A 22,986-nucleotide genomic window follows, 5' to 3' on the forward strand; every position below is an offset into this window, starting at 1 on the left:
CAGACCTGTAGCCAATGGAGGAGAGCTATGCCGGGTGACCAAGAGCGCGATGCCACCGTCAGCAGCTTCCAGCAGCGTTCACCATGCTTCTGCAAAGATGGCCACCGAGGAGCAGAGAGGAGGCCGGCCTGAGGGAGGAGCGCTGCCACAGTACCAATCGGCAGGTGCAGAGAGGGGAGGCGCCCGGCATCTATTCTCCCTGTCGGCAGCGCTTGGGGGCTGCCCGGCATGTCCGTAAGTGCCGGGCACGCCCCAAAGAGTAACGAAAAGGGGACGCGTTATATAGACACTCCCCGTTTTCAATGGCCATGCCCCCTTTTCGGGAGCACACGCACGGAAGTGCCCTCTCTAGCTCCGGCGCCCTGCCTGCCGCCGGAGCTAGAGTGAACACTACATATGCACTTGGAGTAGTTTAGCAGGATGTTAGGCAGCTTAGATAAGGTACCCATTAGTTAAGGTGCGTACACACGGTACAATTAAAACGCATGATATGAATGATAATGATCATATCGTGCATTTTTCGGTGCCTCCAACCCACCAAAATGCAGCATGACACGCACCCCCCCCCCCCCCCATGTGTATGTACTTGCAGCATGGTGGGTCCCGTCGCTGGCGATGTTGCGCTGAGTACCCAGCTTTAGTCTACAAGTCCCTAGCTGGTATTGGTCTCTACTGGTCACTGTGACTTTGCAATATGCACAACTTTCTTAAACATCCATGTGAAGCAGTGCATATTGCTAAATTACAGTGAAAATAGAATAATGGTTATACTCAGTGGTCTCTGGATGGTTCCTGGTGATCTTGGCACTAGATGAACCAATATTTAGTAATAGTTGGCATTTAGTAATTTTCAAAACTAAATTTTATCGCTTTGTGATGCTTTGCAAATTAGAAAGCATTACTGGCCCTGGTCATCCTGCCAAAAACATGTTTCTGATTGCACCACAGCAAACGAGATATAAGAACACATAATCCCTGCCTTCTGCCAGATCAACAGAGCTTATTTGTGCAGAGGTGTTGTTACTAAACACATAACAAAGATGGAAATCTGACAGCAATTACTATTAAACTCACCATGTCAGGAAACAACTTTTCTAAGTGAATTGGTAATCAAGGATCAGTGGTGTATATAGTGACATTTAAAATAGAACAAAAGCAAATACGTTTTCAGAATTCTAATTTATTTTCCTTGACTCAATAAATGCATAGATTTACTTACAACCTCTTAAGTGAAAATGGAAAAAAAAAATAGAGAAATGGTCATTATGCTCCATATATGCTAGTGGCATTATTCTGTCCTCTCTTAAAGTGGTGTTCTAATTAGTTGGCTTCTACATGACCAACTACCCATGCACTCAATGTATTGTTTTATGTTTCTGGCATCTTTCTTTGGTTTTCATCAAGGCCTTTATATTATCTAGGTCAGGGGTGTGAATTATGATTAGGCTGCCAAAGGAGACAGGCTGCGGGAGGGGTGGGTTAGTCGAGATTTTGACCTTTGGGATTCCGCTGCCGGTATTGAGACCATCGGGATGGTCACCGCTGGGATTCCATACCCAACCCTGCCAGGATAGCTCCCACTCCTCTCTAAAAATTGCCCCATACTGTACATGCAGCATACTACCACTGTTTCTGTAGGTAGCACAGCTCTTCCTATACACATGCTGCCTTCCCACCTGTTTTTTCCACACTTGATGCTCCCTGATGCCTGCTTTCCTCACTGTCCTAGCTGTCTTAAATCTTCCTCCCCCCGGTATGTTTCCATCACCCTCCAGGATGTGTCTGTATCTTATTTATGTGTGACTATCCTTTCTACCTCCCCTTTGTGTTTGTTCTTACCCTTTACCCCTCTTATTACATGGATCTGTACCCCACGCACCTCTACCACTAAGCCATACCACACACACTCTTCCCCAGTGCCCCACACAACCCATTTTTCTTCTTGCCAAGCTCCTAGTCTCGCCACCCCTTTCTACCACCTCTATCATCTATCTACACGCTTAACCGTTTTCCTTCTCTTCCGTTAAGTCAATGAAGTCCTGCTGGCTATCAATCGGTAGCCACATGGATAAACCTGAGAACAAATCTTCCTCCCCCCAGTATGTTTTGAATAGCGCTTCAAGTAGTGCCATGCCGTGGTGTGACTTGGTAGCACCGAGCGTTTTTTCGTGCAATATATATAGGCATGCAGCTTATCATTTTAATCAGCAGAAGCTGCTTGTGTGTCCTATTCACATCACTTTGCGAGTAAGTTGCATATTCAATTAGCCACGAAAAAAGTCAGCTGCTTTTCACATGCCGGACTTTTCGCCATCATCGTTGGTTTTACCAGCAGGAATGTTTTGCGCGTGTCACCGCTTATCGCCTTATTCAATTCCAAGGGCCTGATTCAGAACCGGTCGCTAGATGCGGACACTCGCTCCCAGCATATGCAAATTCAGCTAAGTGACGTCAAGGCAGGCGACTTCACAGATATATCCTGCTTCCCTTTCTCTCCCGATGTGGCCCACTGTCCACATACACTAGTATTAGGACCTAAATTCATCAAGCTCCAAAAATACAGTATTTTCTGTGCTTGACTGTGAGCATTTGTCATCTTCAGATGCAATTAACTCCCGCACACCCGTGTTGCAAAGAGAGATCCTTTCGGGTCCCTCCACCCATCTGGTTCCTTCTGCCGGACTGTGACATAGCAACCAATCAGCTTCCAGCTGTCATTTTATTAAATGCACTTAATAAATGGTAGAAGCTGATTGGTTGCTATGGGCAAAGTTCTCCATTTGTACTTTTTAGGTGGTTTGATACAACTCCCCCTTGTTGAGAGAGATCTGCAGGTACAGTTATCTATCAAAGGCTTTCAAATGTTGTATGCACAGATGTAGGCCCGTATTAACTCATTGCCGTGCCACTAGGCTTTCAGGCCTCCTCCAGAACTTCAATCTTTCACCCCACTACAGTTGACAGCCCGACTCTGGTACAGTAGGTACTAGACTGCAGTACACAGTCCTATATCTATTTTGAGGGTCTCCTCAATAGAATTCTATCCAATTTTTTAAAAATATTTTTATTGCACGAATAGAACTTTTCAGGAAAGCACATTTTGGGGGTATAATTGTTCAGCACTAATATTGAAGTGAATAAAATGCTTATTATAAAAAAAATATATAATTTATGGATAATTATTTTATTATGAGACAATTTGTTTCACGCCAAAAAGGAAGCAGTTAATTATCTTAATCTCAGCTGACTACGAGTGTGCCTTGCAACTTCTCCCTGTGGGGCTCCTAAACTGCAAACAAAAAGTATGGTGGTCGCTCACATCAACTTCAACCTAGCTAGCCTTATCAATAATACAGCCCCGCACAGATATATGAATCAAAGGATTAAGAGCAGGTATGTAGTAGCACAGTGGTTAGTATTGTTGCTTCACAATCAAAGGGGTCCTGGGTTCAAAGCCTACAAAGTTCCTGTGTGTGTCGAGTTTGTATGTTCTCTTCTTATTTGCATGGGTTCTTGTGGATGCTCCAGTTGCCTTGTAACTAATTGCCACTTTAAGTTTAACGGTGAACTCACTGAAAACACGCCATTTGCTTGATCTTGGAACCAATAACATAATCCTCTATATGTTGTTTTGTTAAAAATAGTTTTACTTTTAAAATAACTATTATTATTAGTGGTCGGCATCCCGACAGTCAGGATGCAGGCGGTCGGTATTCCTGGCTCCCCAACAGCCGTCTGAATCCTGACCGCTGAAATCGCGACGGTAAGTATTAGGGTTACTTACCCAAATCAGTCAGGTTTCTAAATGTCAGGATGTAGCCATTTTGACCGTCGGCATCCTGACCACCGGGATACAGTACCGAACCCATTAGTTGCATAGCACCCAGTAAGAAACACAAGTATTGTTTTTTTTTTTTCTCAGTTTTATAAATGTAGGAAACTTTTTGCAAAAATGTTAATGTGCAGCAACTACAATATATAGGAGGAAATGTGTTGCTGTTTGCCAACGTCAACCTTCTGTTCCATTTTATATAGTCTGTAATTAGTGCATGTTACACTTGTACGAACTGCATAGCCCTCCCACTCTAACCTATGTAATGTGCCCAAGGTAACAGTCTCACTTGGTATTTTCATAAGCAGCATGAACAACACGTGGAACTATTTATGGATTGGGTATAGTTAACTTTTTTTTAATTTTTAACCTTGTAGGTCTTATTTCCATGCATTATTTTGTACACTGTAACCAATGTAGTATGCCCAAGATGGCTGCCTTGCTTGGTACTCTCCCATGTAGGATGAACAGTACATGGATCCAATGATTTTGTAAGGATTGTGTATCTCGACTAGTGTTTTCTATCTTCCCCATTATGTGTAATTTTTTCCAGTCATTGCCCATTTCACCAGTGTAATCTTATTTTGTGCTCCTAAGATGGCTGCCTCGTCTGGAACCTTTGAGGCTAGGATGAATAAACCTTGTAACTGATGACCCAAAATGGCTGCCTCTCCTTTCTATCATGGTTTCTGTAAATCTAAACAGGTGTTTTAGGTTTATGGTTTCTGTATGTTATGTAAATATAAAGCTTCTTGGGTCCTATGGAAGTGCAATACACACAATTATTTTTATCGCTGCAATAAATATGGAAACATTGCATCTATAGATTGTCAGCTTGCCAGCAGGGCCTTCCTACCTATATATCTGTCTGTTATTACCCAGTTTTGTTCTATTAAAGGTTTCCAATTGTAAAGCGCAACGGAATATGCTGCGCTATATAAGAAACTTAATGAATAAATTAATATAGGATGGATGGTTGTGGCTCACCCATTGCATTGTAAAATGTTAACACCATGTTTACATTGTTAGAACGCAGCATCACCTATTTCTCATGTGAACAAGTGTTACAGTACCATACATCACAAATGATCTTTGTTACACACTCATGCACACAGCAGTGGGTAAAAATTAATGCTAAATGAACTTGAGCATTTATTAGTGAAGTGACCAAGTAATTTTCATATTCGATATTCAACCTGATGTCTTTGCTAGCCACCTTTTCCTCAACACAATTCATTTTTTTTTAGATTATTCAGGTATGTTGCATTTTAATACCGTACCTGTCTGCGATATCACCAAAAAACACTGCACCGAGAAGTACTCCGAGCATAAAGGTGGGTTGAACTAATTTAGCAAGCCATTCACGGTCACAGACCAGGTCCCATTCTGTAACAATGCTACTATCCAAATGAGTGTGATCGTACCAGTATCCATCAGAACAAGAATGCAATGTCTTGTTTTCTTCATAGATATTTGTTGGATCTAATGTGTTTGTAAGTTTAAGACGACTGCAACGGTGTAGTTCCCAAATGTCACCATTATCCTGCTGGGAAACAAGGTAATCTTTTGGTGATGTCCATAGCCTCCACACTTCATCGATCCCAGATATAGATGCATTATTGAACAATATCAGGCTTGCGTTCCCTGGAGGTCTGCATATATACTTTGGAGTAACAGCAATGAACACAGATGCCAAATAGTGGATTCCACAAGATATTGCTTGAAAAGCAGAAGCAAAGTATATACATGCCTGAAATCTGCAAAAGAGTACAAAAGATAAAATCAGATTGCACAGCAAAAAACATGGCTATAACAAATACAGAATTGCATAGTGCAGAGGTTCCCAAACATGGTCCTCAAGTCTCCAACAACAGTTCAGGTTTTAGAGATATCCAATGGTTGAGCACAAGTGGTAATTAAGTCACCTGTGCTCAACCATGGATATCTCTAAAACCTGCACTGTTGGGGAGCCTTGAGGACCGTGTTTTGGAACCTCTGGTATAGTGGCAAAATAAGGTCAATACAACATGTTTATAAGAAGAATTATTTAATCCAGCAGTATTACAACAATAGTTTGTTCTTGGTGAATTGCAGTCATTGGCAGATTTTACCTCGGGGCTGCAGCCCTCCCAGTAAAATCCGCCACCTCAGTGAGCCAGTTGCAGTCCGTGACTGCACTGGCTACACTGTGACTGGCAGTGGCTTCCCATTGGAAGCGCTACCTTCCAGTCACACACAGGACAGGCAGCCCCAGAGGGAAGTCTTTTCTTCCCCTGGGACTGCCAGTCCAGTGGAAACCGCTGCTCTGCCTTTCAGGCAACCCTACATGGCTTTGAAGGGCTGTAGCCAATGCAGTTCCTAGAAGCCGATGTTATACGCATGCACGGCGACACTGCCACTTGTGCGCAAGCACCTGTTCCATGGCCTGCCAGATTCAATGCACCGATGCCGGGACCCGGCCAACCTGCAGCAGCCTTCTTCATGCAAGAAGGTAGGAGCCGCTGCTGACTGCAGTCATTCAACAAAACAGAAATCTAATTAAAACAAAAATGAAGTTGTGTGGGCAGAACTCAAACTGTCAGAAATTTATCATACATGTGTATGCTTATGAACTGCATTTTTAGTTTAGTGCTTTCAGACAATTTAGCACATTAACCTATATTACAGCTATCGGTAATGGGTGTGAATTAAGATATGGACAGTAAAAAGGTTGACAGTGTTAGATAGACACTAGATGTTAGACAGTCAATAGGTTGACTGGGCCAAAAGGTCGACAGGGTCAAAATGTTGACACAAAAATGGTCGACACAATTTTTTTTTTCTTTTTAGCCCTAATCTTTCCCTTGTTGCCTAACTCTCCCTCCTGGTGCCTAACCCTAACAGTCGGGGTAGGTGCCTGACCCTAACCATCCCTTCTAGTGCCTAACCCTCCCTCCCTAACACTATCATTTTTTGAAACACATTGTGTCGACATTTTGAACGTCGACCATTTGTACTGGTCGACCTTTAGTGTCAAACTTTTTACTGTCAGTCTATACTCCAGAACCCACCTGTAATATGGGGTTCGATTTACCAAGGCCCGCAATATCTTTCCAATAAACTTAGGGTGAGATTTATGAAAGTTTGGATAGAGGTAAAGTGAAGAGAGATAGAGTAACAGCCAATTAGCTTCTATCATTTTATAGACTGTGGGCCCGATTCAGATATGGACGGTATTGCACAGTCGAACAGAAGCAACTGTGCAACAAAATGTAAATGCAGCAGGTGTTGTCTATATGAAACAAAAACCTACTTGCTGCATTTGCGATCAGAGTGCAGCATCGGTAGAAGCCTTCGCAACTATCGCGATCGATTGTTGCTCCACTGGCCAGGCTGCATAAGCTGAAGCTTCAAGTGAATTGGGTGGACTAAATATGGTGCACCTGGGAAAGAAAGCAGCCTAAGAGAATCCTAGGTCTATTCACCAAATAAGGACCAAATGAACTAATCTTTTTTATAATATATATTATATATATTATATATATATATATATATATATATATATATATATAAAGAAAATTAGGTCATTACATTCATATTGTGTTGCTTTTATCAAGAACATATTTATAACAGCGCCCAAAAGAAACCCACATCTTATATATATACATATATATATATACATATACATATATATATATACACACACACATATATATACATACACACACACACACACACACATATATACATATATATATATATACATACACACACACATATATATACATACACACACACACCTAATATAGACATTTGTAAAAATACATGAAATTTATTCATAACAACTGATGTATATTACCCTTAAAAGGGGGAATAAAAACACTTCAAATGATAAGACTTTGATGATAAAACACCCCAATAATGGATACAAAAAAACATTCATACCAAATGGATAAACACTGGGGCCCCATGTGCATCGGACCCTGGAACCTAAGCATGTTTTCAAGGGGATGGAGACGTGGGCCCCAATGCATAAATCCTGGTATCCTCTTCAAAAGAGATTCACACAGTCACAGTGTTTCGACCTGTATCTGGGTCTTCCTCAAGGCATGTGAGACAGTTTGGAGCTTAAATAGCTAACCTGCAGTTCACTCGCTTTTTGGGTCCTCCAGGTAGGAAGTACTTAATTGAGGTCACTTCCGGTTTGGCAATAATCTTGTTATCTTGTTTTTACCCTCTTTAAAAGAAGTTTTCAACCCAATCTTTTTAGAGGATGAAAGGGTTATGTATGGGGTTTGCCCCTATCATTTTAATCTATTTTTATAATCATTTTTGAAGTACAAATGAAGTACTTCCTGCCAGGCGAACCCAAACAGGAAGTAAACTGCAGGTTAGGTATATGATCACTTTACTTCCGTGTTTACTGCAATTTTGGGTAAATGCTGGAGATATGCTCAAAATCACACAACTATATTAACACACCCTTGGAGGCATGCCTAGCGTTGAAAAGCATTAGGCTACCCCTTATTTTTCTCCAACCACCCATTTTATGTCACGAGCACCCGTGGCTGGTATTTGCAGCCCCCATTCACCACTGCTCTGTTATGCAGAGCTGCCGCGAAAGTGAGACAACTCCCAACTTTCTTTCCATATCTGGAGTATACAGTCCCGATAAGGACATAAATAAGGGCTATGCGGTCGAAATCAGGACAAGTATCCTTATGTAGGCCAAGAACAGTAAGGCTATGTGCTTGCAAAGGTGAACTGATGCAGACCAGCACAGAAGCGTATATACACTTGTGAAAGCTGTATTTGCAGTCAGATACAAATACACAATGCTGATGAATTGTTGACAAAGTGCTCTTTGTTGCTCATGCATACATTTAGTTTTTATTTGCGTGTTTTAACAAAAAAAATAAAAAAAATTCTTCCTTTCACAAGATTTTTTAGTTAACACATTTTACACCGGCGAGTTGCATAGTATAATGTTATACAGCTCTTGCATACAATCACCTGCATTTAATATATTCCATAATAATGAAGCATACTAGGCTATCTGGAGATATTTGGTTTTTATTATTTACTTTTAGTGCTGATCACAGTGCTCGTGCTCACTTTTGTTAATAGATTATTTCTTTTGTTTGTGTAGCAAGTTAATAAATCTTTGGGTGCACAAATAAGAAATAATAGTTACTTGAACAAGTTTCAAGAATCTACTGACTATAAAAACTCATTATTGATTTGGTTTATTAGAAAAACAACAGTGGAGAAAAAGGATTTTTTTTTTCTTGTATTGTGGGACATGTTAATACCTTAAGGTGCATACACACACACAACGATTTTTTGAATGATTATCGCTAAACGATATCGTTTAACGATAATAGTTTGAAAAAATCGTTCATTTTCTGAGTCAAACGATGAACGATTATTGTTCATGCAAGTTCACGTTTGTAGTTTGTAGTTCAGTCAGACTTGTCAACTCAACGATTTTCATTAAGTTAATATGCAAAAATCGTTTGTAGTTCATAAAAATCGTTCATTACATTTAGTAAATGAACAACTTTAGTAAACGATTTTAGTTAATTTTTTAAGGGAAAAAATAGTTTACTAAAATCGTTCATTAACTAAATCGTTGTGTGTGTATGCAGCTATAGTCATCATGGTGACACAGTGGATAGCATTACTGCCTCAAACAACAGATGTCATGAGTTCAGTTTCCTCCCACACTCAAAAAAAAAAAAAAAAAAAAAAAAGGTCAGAAAATTTTGACTAAGCTCCTATGGGGAAAGGAATGATTGAATGACAAATGTTCACTCAATACCACTCTGTCACTCATTTTTATAGAGCCACAATTTTTACATTTATGTTGGAAGATCACAGAATATACCAGGCAATAGGTCAGATATGACAATAGCAATTATCAAAATGCTTCAATAAAGATCCCATCCTTAAAATGAACTCTGAACTCTCTTCTCAATATTTTATACCTATTGCAGACACTACCTATTAAGTTGCCCTACTAGATGGTTGCTAGACATTCAGGCTCTAATCAGGGAGGTGGTAGGCCCGCTTGAGGCTAGACCTGATGTTTAGGCAAACAGATAGTGGGGGGGTTACATCTCCCTAATATTCAGACTATTATTGGGCCTGTCTTCTTAATAGAATTTTGGAATGGTCTAAAGTAGATACAACCAAACAGTGGGTGCAAATTGAGAACCAAGCCATAGCAGTCCCCATCTCTTTTATTCCATGGCTCCCCACCCTCCCTAATATCTCCAATCCTACTATAGGATCCACCTTAATATCATCACTTAATTCCTCTTTTATGTCGTTTCTATTTAATGCACAATTCCCTCCTGGTATTGACATTAGAGCCTTCCAATCCTGGGGGTATATTTACTAAAGATCTATTTTGTATTCTGTTCGGTTTGCCATTCGATTTTGATTTTGGAGATTTACTAAAGCCAAAATCGAATGTCAAATTGAACAGAAAACTGAATTTCACTCAATATAGTATACTGAATATAGGCAAAACATCGATGTTTTCCCATAGCTGAATATAGGATCCAGCAGGCAGGGCGCCGGAGCTAGAGAGGGCACTTCCGTTCGCGCATGCGCCCGAAGGCAGTTTGGCTGTGTGAATAATGGCCACTAAAGGCTTTGTAACTACCTGTGGTATCAGGGGCGTAACTAGCTCTTTGGGGGCCCCATAGCAAAGGTGGGTGCATACGGCCCCTCCATTGTGGGGTTCAGTCGATATAACAAAAAGGTTGTTTTTTTTTTAAACTCTATGTATATACACCAGTATACATGTTAGTAGGACTCAACCATAAAGATAGCCAAACACAATACAACCAGGGCGCTAACAAATGGAATGTTTTGTACAATTTAATACCAAAACAAAATTCATAATGGAGATACCACTGAAAACTTTCAACTAATAGATATTAGCATTGAAGAATTCTTCTGATTTGGCCACCAGGGTTCTTATTCAATGTGTGAGATGTCCATTTGGTCCTGTGAACATACCCTCTCAAAGAAATCACCTAACAATGTGGCCTATGGCCAAATATTAGTACATCAGAATAATTTTATTATTGATTAAAATGTTAAAAATTAGTATAACAAGCAATTGCTTACATCAAATGTATAAAAGAGGTGTCATTGACAATGCCAATATGAAGGTATAGAGATAGCCTGGTGATTATCCCTTTGATTTTTGAATTTCAAGGCTGAACTTAAAACAGACGTTATAAGCGCTACCTCAACTCTACGCGTTTCGTCCTTCTCAAGGACTTCATCAGGGGTACAAATCATTAAAAGGGGTGATACATAGGATGGAATATACAAGATAGTATGATACACAAAATACAGACAACTAATGTTGCAATATACAATAATTGTTGGATTTTTAAACATATGTTCTATATACAATAATTGCATATGCAAACACACAGATACCAAGGAAAAATGGTAACAACACTAATAGATGGTGTAGTCAACCAGAATTGGCTGTGGGCACGGCGAATCCCAAGATATCTTGGGGAAGCCTAACAAATAACAATGTTACTATTAAGTTAGGAAATTAGATCAATATATGAAAAATGAGCCAAACAAATGGGTCAAACAAATTAGACAAAGTATTCCATAAGAGGCACCTATTATTCATATTAAGAAATAGTGATGTGCACAATATAAATACCAAATGTATAATGATATAAATAGGGGCGAAACCTTCATACATATTATATTTAATTGGTAGCTTATGCTTATACTATAACAAATATAGGGATTACAAATTTAGAGTATTGCTTTACAATACTCTAAATGTGTAATCCTTATATTTGTTACTTTGTGTAAAGCATAAGCTACCAATTAAAATAATATTATCAAACCATCATCCTGAGACCCCTATGTATGAAGGTTTTACCCATATCATTATACATTTGGTATACATTCCGAGTTGGTCAGCTGGTGAATGAGGGCAGATTTGTGCCCTTCAGTGAGGTGTGTGAAAAGTGGAACTTGCCGTTAGGAGAGGATTGGCGTTATCTACTGACTCGCCACTTCCTTCAATCTCTTGGTCCTTTTGGTGCCCTCTGCTTGGTTCCCACTACTTTTGAACAGCTATGTGCCAGTTCCGCCACATGCCATTTCTCTGATTTATAATCTCCTGTCGGTGGATACTAGCCTATCCCTCCCTCATTTTACTACAATTTCGGGCCAAGAGATTGGTGAGGAATTGGGTGAGGACAAATAGGAAAAAATATTCAGATTAGCCCATGCCTGCTCCACCAGTGTTTGTGTTGTGGAGACTCAATGATGAAACAGCCCCCCCGATTGGCTGAGAAACGCGTCAGTTATTGCCTCGAGGACCACTGACTAAGAGCACCAGATTGGTCACGTACCTTTTGCTGCAGCCCGCCCTAGTTGCACTGCTCCAGCGTGAGCACACATACGGAGACGCTGTTGTGCTTCCTCAGCCGCCGGGACTTTATCCATGGTGGTGCGGTTTACCTCTTCAGTTGCTGGGATTCTACACTGCTGGGACCCTACTGCACAACGCTGCTCTCCCTCCCAGGTGGTTGAGAACTACTACGCTGCCAGATTCTGCGGGACACAGGACAGACACTATCCTGCAGATTCTGACCGGGACGTCGGCAGACAGCTCTATACAACACATGTGATATACGGTCTCCGTATAGGGTTACCGCTGTTTAATATTTACATAGGTTGCCTGGTTTTTCTTCTTGAGACATTATTGCTTATTAACCAGCTGGAGTCTAATCATGTATGCAGGACTTTGCGGTTAGGTATATGGCAATCTACTAATACTTCTGGCTGTATGTGGTTTTTGGAAGTGCATGAGATGCTTTTCAGCTAATCCTGCTTTCACTAACATTAGCTGCTATCTATGTGATTTTATCTGCATTTATCGATTCATTATCTTTGACTGACTGAGGTGCCTCCTAATTAACATTTCAGCAATAATTGATCTGACGGGTCCTGGATTTATATTAATTTTGTTATTGTATATTATATTGCAATTGCTTATATTTTTATGTTTTTTGTAAGTGATCATTAAATATTATACCTCTGTCCAGCGCTCTCCCCATTTCTTTTATTCTAAGACCCAATATACTCTAAATTGCTCTCCCGATGCCCAGATATCTTTTCAGACATAGGGATCAGTGTGACTAATATTTGCTGGCGCTGTTCCAGTGCCCTGGGTAACCCACTTCACATCTGGTGGCATTGCTCTATACTCCAACCCTTTTGGACAGAGGTGCTCAACCTTTCTGACAAAATTTTAGGGGAATCGGTCTCTACAGACCCCGTGTTTTGGTTGTTTCATCTATCATACAGACCCATCTCAAAATATGAGAAATTCTTGCTGTGCCATTTGAATTTTGCGGCTAAATCAGTTATTCTAGTACAGTGGTGGTCCTTCTCTCCTCCAACAGTAATTGATTGGTTTAACAAAATTGATTTCTACATGGAAATGGATGATATATTGACTTCCACAGATGGAGGCTATGAGTTCTTTAGAGATACCTGGTTTCGCTGGATGGACTTCAAAGACTGACCTTCAAAAACATCCTTTCCTCTAATCATCCCTAAATTTTCTGGGTCTGGACTGATCTTTGGAAGATAGTACCCCCTAGTAGTTGATTATTATTATTATGTCTATGGGCGTCACTGATATACATCTGATTTGGAGTGACTTTGCTCTCTCTATATTGCTTTTACTTCCCCTCTTCCTCTCCCCCTACTTTCCCCATTGTATTGATTTCCTTGTTTTTATTTTAACATTTATTGACAGTCTGTTAATTATATTAGCTGCTTTTTTCTCTCTTCTCCAGTGTATCTGCATTTTATGAGGTTTCTCTTTATGACGGACCGGTTTCTGCTTTTGAATACATGTGTTGTTCTTATTTTACTTTGATAAATTTAATAAAATATGTTTTGCACTAAAGATCCCATGGAATTAAGAGGATGAGGATTCAGTAAATCATCTACTAAATAGACAAGCAGGCCATAGTAATGCAGAACATGATCTAGCCGCTTGGACCTAGGGCAAAGGTGGACATTAACCATTCATATAAAAAGCAGATATCATTATGACAGCACAGACTGTCATAAGTAAAACAGAATCTACCTCAACCCTTTATTACTTTGGATACATGGTGGTAGTTAAATGAACAATTTTATTTACTTTCAGAAAATAGCATTTTCTCTTGACTGTTTTTATAAATACAGGTTGAGTCTCCCATATGCAAAATGCTTGGGACCAGGGGTATTTTGGATAACGGACTATTCCGTATTTTGGAATAATTGCATATCATAATGAAATATCTTGGGAATAGGACCCAAATATACACACAGAATGCATTTATGTGTTATATACACCTTATACACAGCCTGGAGGTAATTTTATACAATATACTCAATAATTTTGTGGTTCAAACAAAGTTTGTGTATAGAAATTAAATTCATTTATGTTTCATATACACCTTATACACACAGCCTGATGGTAATTTTATACAATAATTTTAATAATTTGTGCCTTAGACAACATTTGTGTACATTGAACCATTAAAAATCAAATGTTTAATTATCTCAGTCATGCCAAAAAAAATCCGTATTTCGGAATATTTGGATATGGGAGACTCAACCTGTATAGGCAGATTTGTCCCAAGAAGCAGACAAAGACATACTAATAAATGGGGGTCTGTGTGTAGAGCACACAAACACCCTGAAAATAATTCAGAGCACAGTGCCTCCTGCAGTCATGCAATCTTTCCCAAGAGATCACTCAAGACTGCACTGCTGGTGGCAGCTACAGGTGTGGGGGATATGCTGCACAGCATATAATGGAGTCTACTCTGGGTGCAGGGTGTTAGTTGCAAGGCTCTGCTTGACCCTGGGCATGTGTGTCCAGCACACCCTGCACCCACTATAGATACACCACTGCTATTGGAGCCTATTTATCAATACAGGTACCATTTATTGGTAATAAGGCTGAATATTTAAACGCTATATTGCAGCAAAATTTGCCATGTGACTTGTCTAGCTATTTATACTTGTGAATTTTTTTATTTTAATCAAAAATAATAGAATAAAAAGTTTTTGTTTTTTTTAAAAGAGTAAAAACCTTAAACATTTAAAATTATTATTTTTACAAAACACAACTGATTAAGTGACAGGGGATAATGACAAAACTATCAGACTATGAAACTCTCTGCCAATAGAAGTAGTGATGGGAAATTGTTTAACAGGATTTAATTATTGACTGGATGCCTTTCATATCTAGCTCCAACTATTAGACACCGCAATTGTGGTAAATGATCATGGGAATTAATCAGTTTGAGATTTATGGGATCATGAAAACTGCACCACATTGGCACAATGTTTGGCTTGCTGCCTCACAGTACTTGAGTTTGATTACCACCAAAGCTCTATCTGTGTGGGATTTGTATGTGCCCCTCATGTAAGAGTTTCCCCTAGGTACTCCATATTGGTAGATTAATTGGGGTATGCATGCATGTGTATGGCACCTTAACAAACTGCCCATTGGCTTAGCATAAATGCACATTATTTCTGACTATACACACAAAACAAACTACACCATACTGTTGCTGATTTAACACTTTTGCTTCCTTACACATAGAGGGACAAAACAGAGAGAGAAGGTACATGAAAACACAGTCAGTGTACAGTATGGGCGAGATTGTGTAATTGGTACGGAGACATACCCATATAGAAGTTTAGCTTAACTTGTCAGTAGTCTTATCACTTGTAGATGCAAATACACTGACGACAATGGCGGTAGCCAGCCACTTCTGCAGATTTATCTCAAAGTAGGTAAGTATGCAATATCACGCCCAAAAATGACTATTTTTTTATATAGTGTAGTCAAACGGGGGGACAGGGACCCACACTATCATAGACTAATGTGAAATAATACTGAGTTGGCAATATTGGGTGTTGTTCTTGTTAATTACCTTATCTACAGCCAAGAGCATCGTTACTGTTCACGGTGGCATCTGTAGCATCAGCAGGGGATGGCATGGTGGTTTTTTAACTATCCCCCATAGAGGCACTAGTGTTTGCTGATCAGACTTAGGCTGGTTTTAATTGTGCAAGGGAGACCCTGGGCTCACTTTCCTTATAACAGTGGAAAACATGAAAGGAACCTAGCACTGGGGGGCTGTTGAGATCATAATAGGGGTAGTGCGCTGCTTGCTTTTATTTTTAATTCATACAGCGCACTGTGCATGGGAACTTTTTTATTATAGATAACTGAACATAAGCTTCACTACAAAAATGCAACATTGAAGAGTAGGGTTCCATTAAGTCTAGGACAAGAGTCAATTTCCAACAGCTTCCGGCAGTTTCATAATTGAAGCACATTTGCACAAAGCCAATGGCCATCACTAGCAAGAAGGGGTTCAGTGTATTATGACGTGGTGACCATGTCAACATTCATAATGTTGGCAAGAGAATGTCAACATGGTGATTATGTCAAGGGATAACATGTTCATCATGTCGGCAAGCTATTACTGAGGTATACCTAACTCTAATTATGCCAAAATTGTCATATGTCGACATTTTGTCCATGTCGACATCACAACTGTCAACATTCTGGTATCAACATACTGACTGCATACAGCAAGAAATTGCCCCTTTATCGCTCATAATGATCTTGCTTTGCAAAATATGATTAATTTCTGTACTACTCAACAACATAGGGCACACCAGTGCCCACACTCCACACTTCACTGGGACAGACTTCACAATACCACAATTCCTACAGGCTACCTGTGCAAACTGCTGCTCATTAGCAAATGCAGCCATCATGTTCTGCCAAATTACGCTATTACAAAACTTCTAGATGCATCCGTTTAAATTGAGGACCAGAGAGAGTTCAAAGCTGTATTTGCACTATGGAGGAGCTGGTTTGCTTTTCATAAAGGTCCTCCTGTGTGCTAATTATGGTCAGCCCAGGTTCCTAACCTCAACACTGATAATACTCTCAGCACATGGATATCGACTACTTACAAGCAAAAAAGATTTAAAAAAAAAAAAAGAAAAAAACAGTACCACTCATTTTTGTTAAACTGCTCTATTTTGTTTTATTTAATATCTTGATTTCTTACTTATTTTATAAACCTCTCTTGTCTTGTAGTCATTCACATCACATAATGATCTTCTCATTAAACCCCTTGCATTAGGTTATCCTCCATATGCTGATGATTAATTAATTATGTTACTGTTAGATGCCATATTACAGTTTAAACCCCTTAACTGTTCTAAATTAAATTAATTATTAACATCACTAGGATTGGGATTTAGTCTTAGTCACCTACAGTACTACTATGGGAAAAAGCACACTGTCTTATTCAAAGTTATGCAGTATTCTTAGTAATTATTTTATGTTGCTTAACTGGGATTGCATCCATAACCATTGGAACACTGAGCTGAAGCAACATTTTAGCTGAAATAAAAAGTAGTGTTACATATTAGTTTATTCAGTAACTTAAGTTTTATTTACTGAAAAAATACTGTGCTGTGTACAAAATAATTATAGTAAAATAGGAAATACCATATCTAATTTCTAAATCTGACATGTTAATGAGATTGTTCAGTTCTTAGACTTCAGGCCTCTGTGTCCGAGTGTGTAGCAAACAGAAAACACAGACGATAGTTGGCAAATTCTTCTTACCACAAGCATTTTGGAGTATCCTTGCTAAAGTTTGTTGTCTCAATATGAAATAGCGCTTTGTAGTATTCACAAGTAGATTCAAACGTGTTTATGGAAGACATGGAATGGAATTAGAAAGTTATTTTAAAATGTGCTATTAAATAACATCAATAGGCATGAAATAAGTAAATCATGTAAACGGCGCAAAGTAAGCTTGCGAGCAGGGCCCTCTTGCCCTTATGTCTTCTATGTATGTATGCCTTTTACAACCCAGTATAATGTTAATGTTTATTCAAATTGTAAAGCGCAACGAAATTTGCTACACTATATAAGAAACTGTTAATAAATAAATACTAATGAAAGGTGACTTGCGGATCTATAACAAACTAATAAAGGAAACATGTGAATATTCAAAAAGTGTTATTAAAGGTGCATAGAAACATCATAATAAGCACACACATGTAAATATAGCATATACATAAAATTATTACTTAAAAAAAATCAATGCAAATTTGCAATATAGGCAGAGGTATTAAACCACATATATGTGTGGATAAAAAATGTCCACCAGGATAATAAAGCATGAATTATATACTCTTCCACTATTTCTCAGGCATGTCTTAAGAAAGTCATATAGGGTCCATAGGTATAAATTACCGTTTTTAGTCAGTCCAGAAATGAGGGATGAAATTTGACAAATGCGGGTATGTAATATTCTGCAGTCCCTTAGCATAGGGGTGGGCATATAGAATGACAGATGATATCCCAATATTCGCTCAAAACAGCTACGCTGAACTTGGTCTTTTGTAGAAATTAATTGCAATATCCAAAAGATGACAAATAGATGGGAGGGTATTCCAGTGGTGATCAGCGCTGCTGAGTAGAGATAAGTAGGCAGACGCATTTCCCTGTCTACAGACAGAGTTTTCAAAGGCAGGCCATCTCTATTTGTCATCTTTGGATATTGCAATTAATTTCTACAAAAGACCGGAACAATCCAAGTCCAGCTCAGCTGTTTTGAGTGATATGTGACATATATCCCTTATTTCTGGACTGACTAAGGCAGGGCTTGACAAATTTTTGTAAAATCTAGGAGCCATCTCAAAAGTTTAGGGGCCAGACCATCGTCCATTACCAAAATATATGAAAGCTTGTATAGACCACCACACATGCCCTTTCAGTGCCCCTCAACCTCCCCACATGCCATCAAATCACCACACGCCTCTTTAATTGTCATCAGATTCTGCAACATGCCCATACCAGCCCCTGTAATAGTACCCCCAAAAGTAATGCTTCCTGTATTAGTGCCCCCAGTAGTAGTGCCCCTGTAAAATTTACCCCATTAGTAATGCCCCCTGTAAAAGTGCCCCCAGTAGTAAGGCCCCTGTAATAGTGCCCCCAGTAGTAAAGCTCCTGTAAAATTACCCCCAGTAGTAGTGCTCCTGTAATATTGCCCCCAGTAGTAAGCCCCTTGTAAATGTGCCCCCAGTAGTAAGCCCCCCTGTAAAATTGCCCCCAGTAGTAAGCCCCTTGTAAGTTTCCCCCAGTAGTAAGCGTCCTGTAATAGTGCCCTCAGTAGTAAGCTCCTTGTAATAGTGCCGCGCGAACACACAAAAAAACCCCCCACAGAATACTTAAGCCCCGATCCTGCGTCCGCTGCTCCTCCTAACATCATGACGTCTCTCCCATAGTGCCCGTGGGGGAGCCAGACGTCAGAGCTCAGGAGTGAGCTCCGTCTGCGGGAAGTCTGGCGCCCTCTGGTAAAATTTCAGCGGGCGCCTGGGAAATGGAGCCTCCCTGCAGCGGGAGGGGACCCTTGGAAAACTTTGTAGCCATGACTAAAATCTTAGTCACCGTGGTGACCTGGCGACCAGGATTTGTCGAGCCCTGGACTAAGAGCCTGATTCATTACCGATCGCAATCGGCCGATTGTTGCATTCTGCGCATGCACGAAGACTCCACTGCGATCGGGACTGCGATTACAGTGACAACGCATACCCATCGCAGAGTGATTGACAGGAAGCACAGTTTGGGGGTGGTGACCGGCAAAATGCTGGCATGCCAGTGCGTTTGAATACCATTGCATGGGTGTACTTAAATTATTCATCCATCATATGCAGCTTGGGCTTTCACTGCGTGCAATGAGGTTAGCAATTTCTGAGTAAGGTCAGAACTTGTGCAAGTGTGCGAGAGGCTGCAATGGAACTCAACGTTACCGATGGTTTCGCAGACTTGCTAAGTATTACGGATGTGTGTAAGGTAAAGTGGGCGTCCTTATGCTAGGCTGCATATGGCATTGTGATTGCAATCATTACCATATTTTCGCAGTGAGAATATGTGCGTGATCACAATAGCGATCTTTACTGAATCAGGGCCTAAATCCGGTAATTATACCTATGGACCATATATGACTGTCATGAGACAACCTTGAGAAATAGTGGAGGAGTATATATTTCATGCTTTATTATCCTGATGGACATTTTTTATCCACACATATACAGTATGTGGTTTAATACCTCTGCCTAGATTGTAAATTTGTTTACGCTCCCTGAGATTTTGAGTGCCCCAAACATTCTAGTAGAGTAGCCCAATAGCACAGCATGCATAATTTATGCGTGTTAGTTTTTGCAATATGAAAATATGTATATCCTTTTTATACTATAATGACATGCAATTAGCACATAAGTACTGTTTTGCTGCATACATATATAGGAATTGAACAGCAAAAGAGAAGAAAGTAGGGCTATTGTCTGGGGAACTCTTAAATACTAATTATGGTTAAATTAAAACATAACTTTTATTAGCAGCAATACAATAAAGTACCATATAGTTTATTCAAAGAATCAGATGGTATAGACCCATCATAAAAAACAGACTTCATAAAACATAATGAAATCTGAAGGCAAATTGTTAATACATTACACACTCAGAAACTGGGTATATTTGATAATATATAAAAGAAACTAACATATTTATATTGCTTGGTCGTGTGCAAAAAAAATCCCAAAATGTATATTTTGAACTACAGCACCTGGTATTCCCTGGAGGTCACCCTTCCAGGTACTGACCAGGCCAAATACAGTTTAGCTTCCAAGATCAGACGAGATTGGGCAATCAAGTAATGTATGGCTGTAAATATAATAGGGAAAATTGCACAATTGCCAGGTCAAAGCAATATATATGTAGGACTAGTTGCATCTATAGTCCATTTGTTGATAAATGACAATTTCCAAAAAAAAGAATGCACATGCAAACTTTATTTGTTACACATGTCTAATTAATATGTCAAAAGATATCGCCAAATTCAATACACAGGTAATGTTGAAGCTACATGGAGGACATATTAAGTTAGTCGTACAGAATAGCGTGTAATAAACTGTAATATCATAGTCAATCAAGCTGGGAACAGTATTCTATATACCAGCTTGATAAAAGTATATGTCAACACCTGACAATTGTAATTGGTATAACAAGCAAAACTAACACAACAGGTGTCTTCTCAGACCATCAAAGAACAAAGATTAAGCACACGCTGCCTCTGTGAAAATCACAACATTACCTGTGTATTGAATATGGCGATCTCTTTTGACATATTAATTAGACATGTGAACAAATGAAATTTGCCTGTGCATTCTTTTTTTGGAAATGATCATTTATCAACAAATGGACTATAGATGCAACTAGTCCTACATATACAGTCAGGTGCATAAATATTGGGACATTGACAGAATTTTCATATTTTGGCCTCTATTCACCACCACAATGGCTTTGAAATGAAACAAACAAGATGTGCTTTAACTGCAGACTTTCAGATTTAATTTGAGGGTAATTACATCCACATCTGAATCTGATTGAGCATGCATTTCACTTGATGAAGACAAAACAGAAGGGAAAATGCCCCAAGAAAAAGCAGGAACTGAAGACATTTGCAGTAGAGGCCTGTCACAGCATCACCAGGGATGAAACCCAGCGTCTGGTGATGTCTATGCGTTCCAGACTTCAGGTTGTAATTGCCTGCAAAGGATTTGCAACAAAGTATTAAAAAGTGAAAGTTAGATTTAGGATTGTTTAGTTTGTCCCATTACTTTTGGCCCCTTAAAAAGTGGAATGCACATATAGAAACCATTGTAATTCCTACACCGGTCACCTGATTTGGATGTAATTACCCTCAAATTAAATCTGAAAGTCTGCAGTTAAAGCACATCTTGTTTGTTTAATTTCAAAGCCATTGTGGTGGTGAATAGAGGCCAAAATATTAAAATTATGTCAATGTCCCAATATTTATGCACCTGACTGTAGCTGGTCAACTATTTACAGGTAAACGAAGTGTGCAAACGCCAGAAAACTCAATAAAGGTATTTTTCCAGGAGATAATATGGAAGGAGAGAAACAAAAAGAGTATGAGACAAGTCAGTTCGAATCATACTTACCTACTTCCATGATCTGCTCCACATGAGTTCAAGGGAGCAGGACGCAAGGCTTCTATAAGGGGAAGGACAGGGAAGATACAGGTCAAGGTCCTGGCAGGTCAGCGGCCTATCCGGCATGCCTAGCTAGCACAAACTGTTTTTTAACCACTTAACTAGCAGTCACATAGGACCTTCACATCCGATGCAATTGTACCCTCCTCCTCTGAAATCAGTTCTGCACCTGTGCAGACACTGGTATGAGCAAGTCCTGGTTGCCTAGGAACAGCTTAGTCATACTTACCTACTTCGCTGTTCCCTCCTCTGGGCGGGGGCAACCAGATCAGCACAAAGGCGGACGGGAAAGTGGGCGGTGCAGGGGGCATGGTGTACATTTGCGTCATTGTGGCCCCATCCCCCGCTATACAGTGTAGAGAAAGCAGGCATTGTATAATGGGGACGAGGCTACGATAACGCGATTCAGCATGAATCACGTCATGGGGAAATTGAGGTTATAATCATACTTGCCTAGTTTTGGCCAGGAATAAGCCAGAGGAGAGATGACTGGAGGTGGAAAAGGGACCAGACGCTACGAGTCACTAAGCCCAGCCCCCTCATAGGGAATGCCACTAGTCGATCAAGAAAGGACAGTGTCAATATGATGTGATTTTCATAGAAACACATCACATTGGCCTTGTCCCCTCCCTCTTTCACCGCATTATCTTTCTCATAGTGCCCACTTAGCAATGAAGTGGGCAGGACAGCAGGGCAGTCTACTCTTCGAGCAAGGTGCCCAAAAATTTGGGAGTCTCCTGCAACGTCCGAGAGAGTAGGCAACTATGTTTTATATGGTTACCGTTACAATGTTAACTAAACGGCTTTGTGTTGCTAGCATTAATTTATCTTTTGTGGTTCAGTTGAAGTATAAATTGTTATTGGGTATGGGACTCCTCTCAAGTCTATGAATACTGAGATGTTTTGTATATGTCCAGCTCATCAAGGAGCTAGAAAATTAAAGGAAGTATGTAGAGTGGTAAGGATTTAAGTAGTATTTTACATTGTAT

General features: G+C 39.8%; 1 protein-coding gene and 1 pseudogene across 1 annotated transcript in view; both read right to left on the minus strand.

Moving 5' to 3' along the window:
• SLC22A16 (solute carrier family 22 member 16) overlaps window positions 1-22,986 on the minus strand; it is a 73,478-nt gene that overhangs the window by 39,290 nt on the left and 11,202 nt on the right. Inside the window, exon 2 of the mRNA XM_088460481.1 lies at window positions 5,113-5,589. Within this exon, the coding sequence (XP_088316607.1) occupies window positions 5,113-5,589 (477 nt within the window). The remainder of the gene's footprint in view (window positions 1-5,112; window positions 5,590-22,986) is intronic.
• LOC148537686 (5S ribosomal RNA) lies at window positions 20,536-20,653 on the minus strand (annotated as a pseudogene).

This window comes from Taudactylus pleione, unplaced genomic scaffold, assembly GCF_031769625.1.
Source record: "Taudactylus pleione unplaced genomic scaffold, aTauple2 ptg000046l, whole genome shotgun sequence".
Lineage (NCBI taxonomy): Eukaryota > Metazoa > Chordata > Amphibia > Anura > Myobatrachidae > Taudactylus > Taudactylus pleione.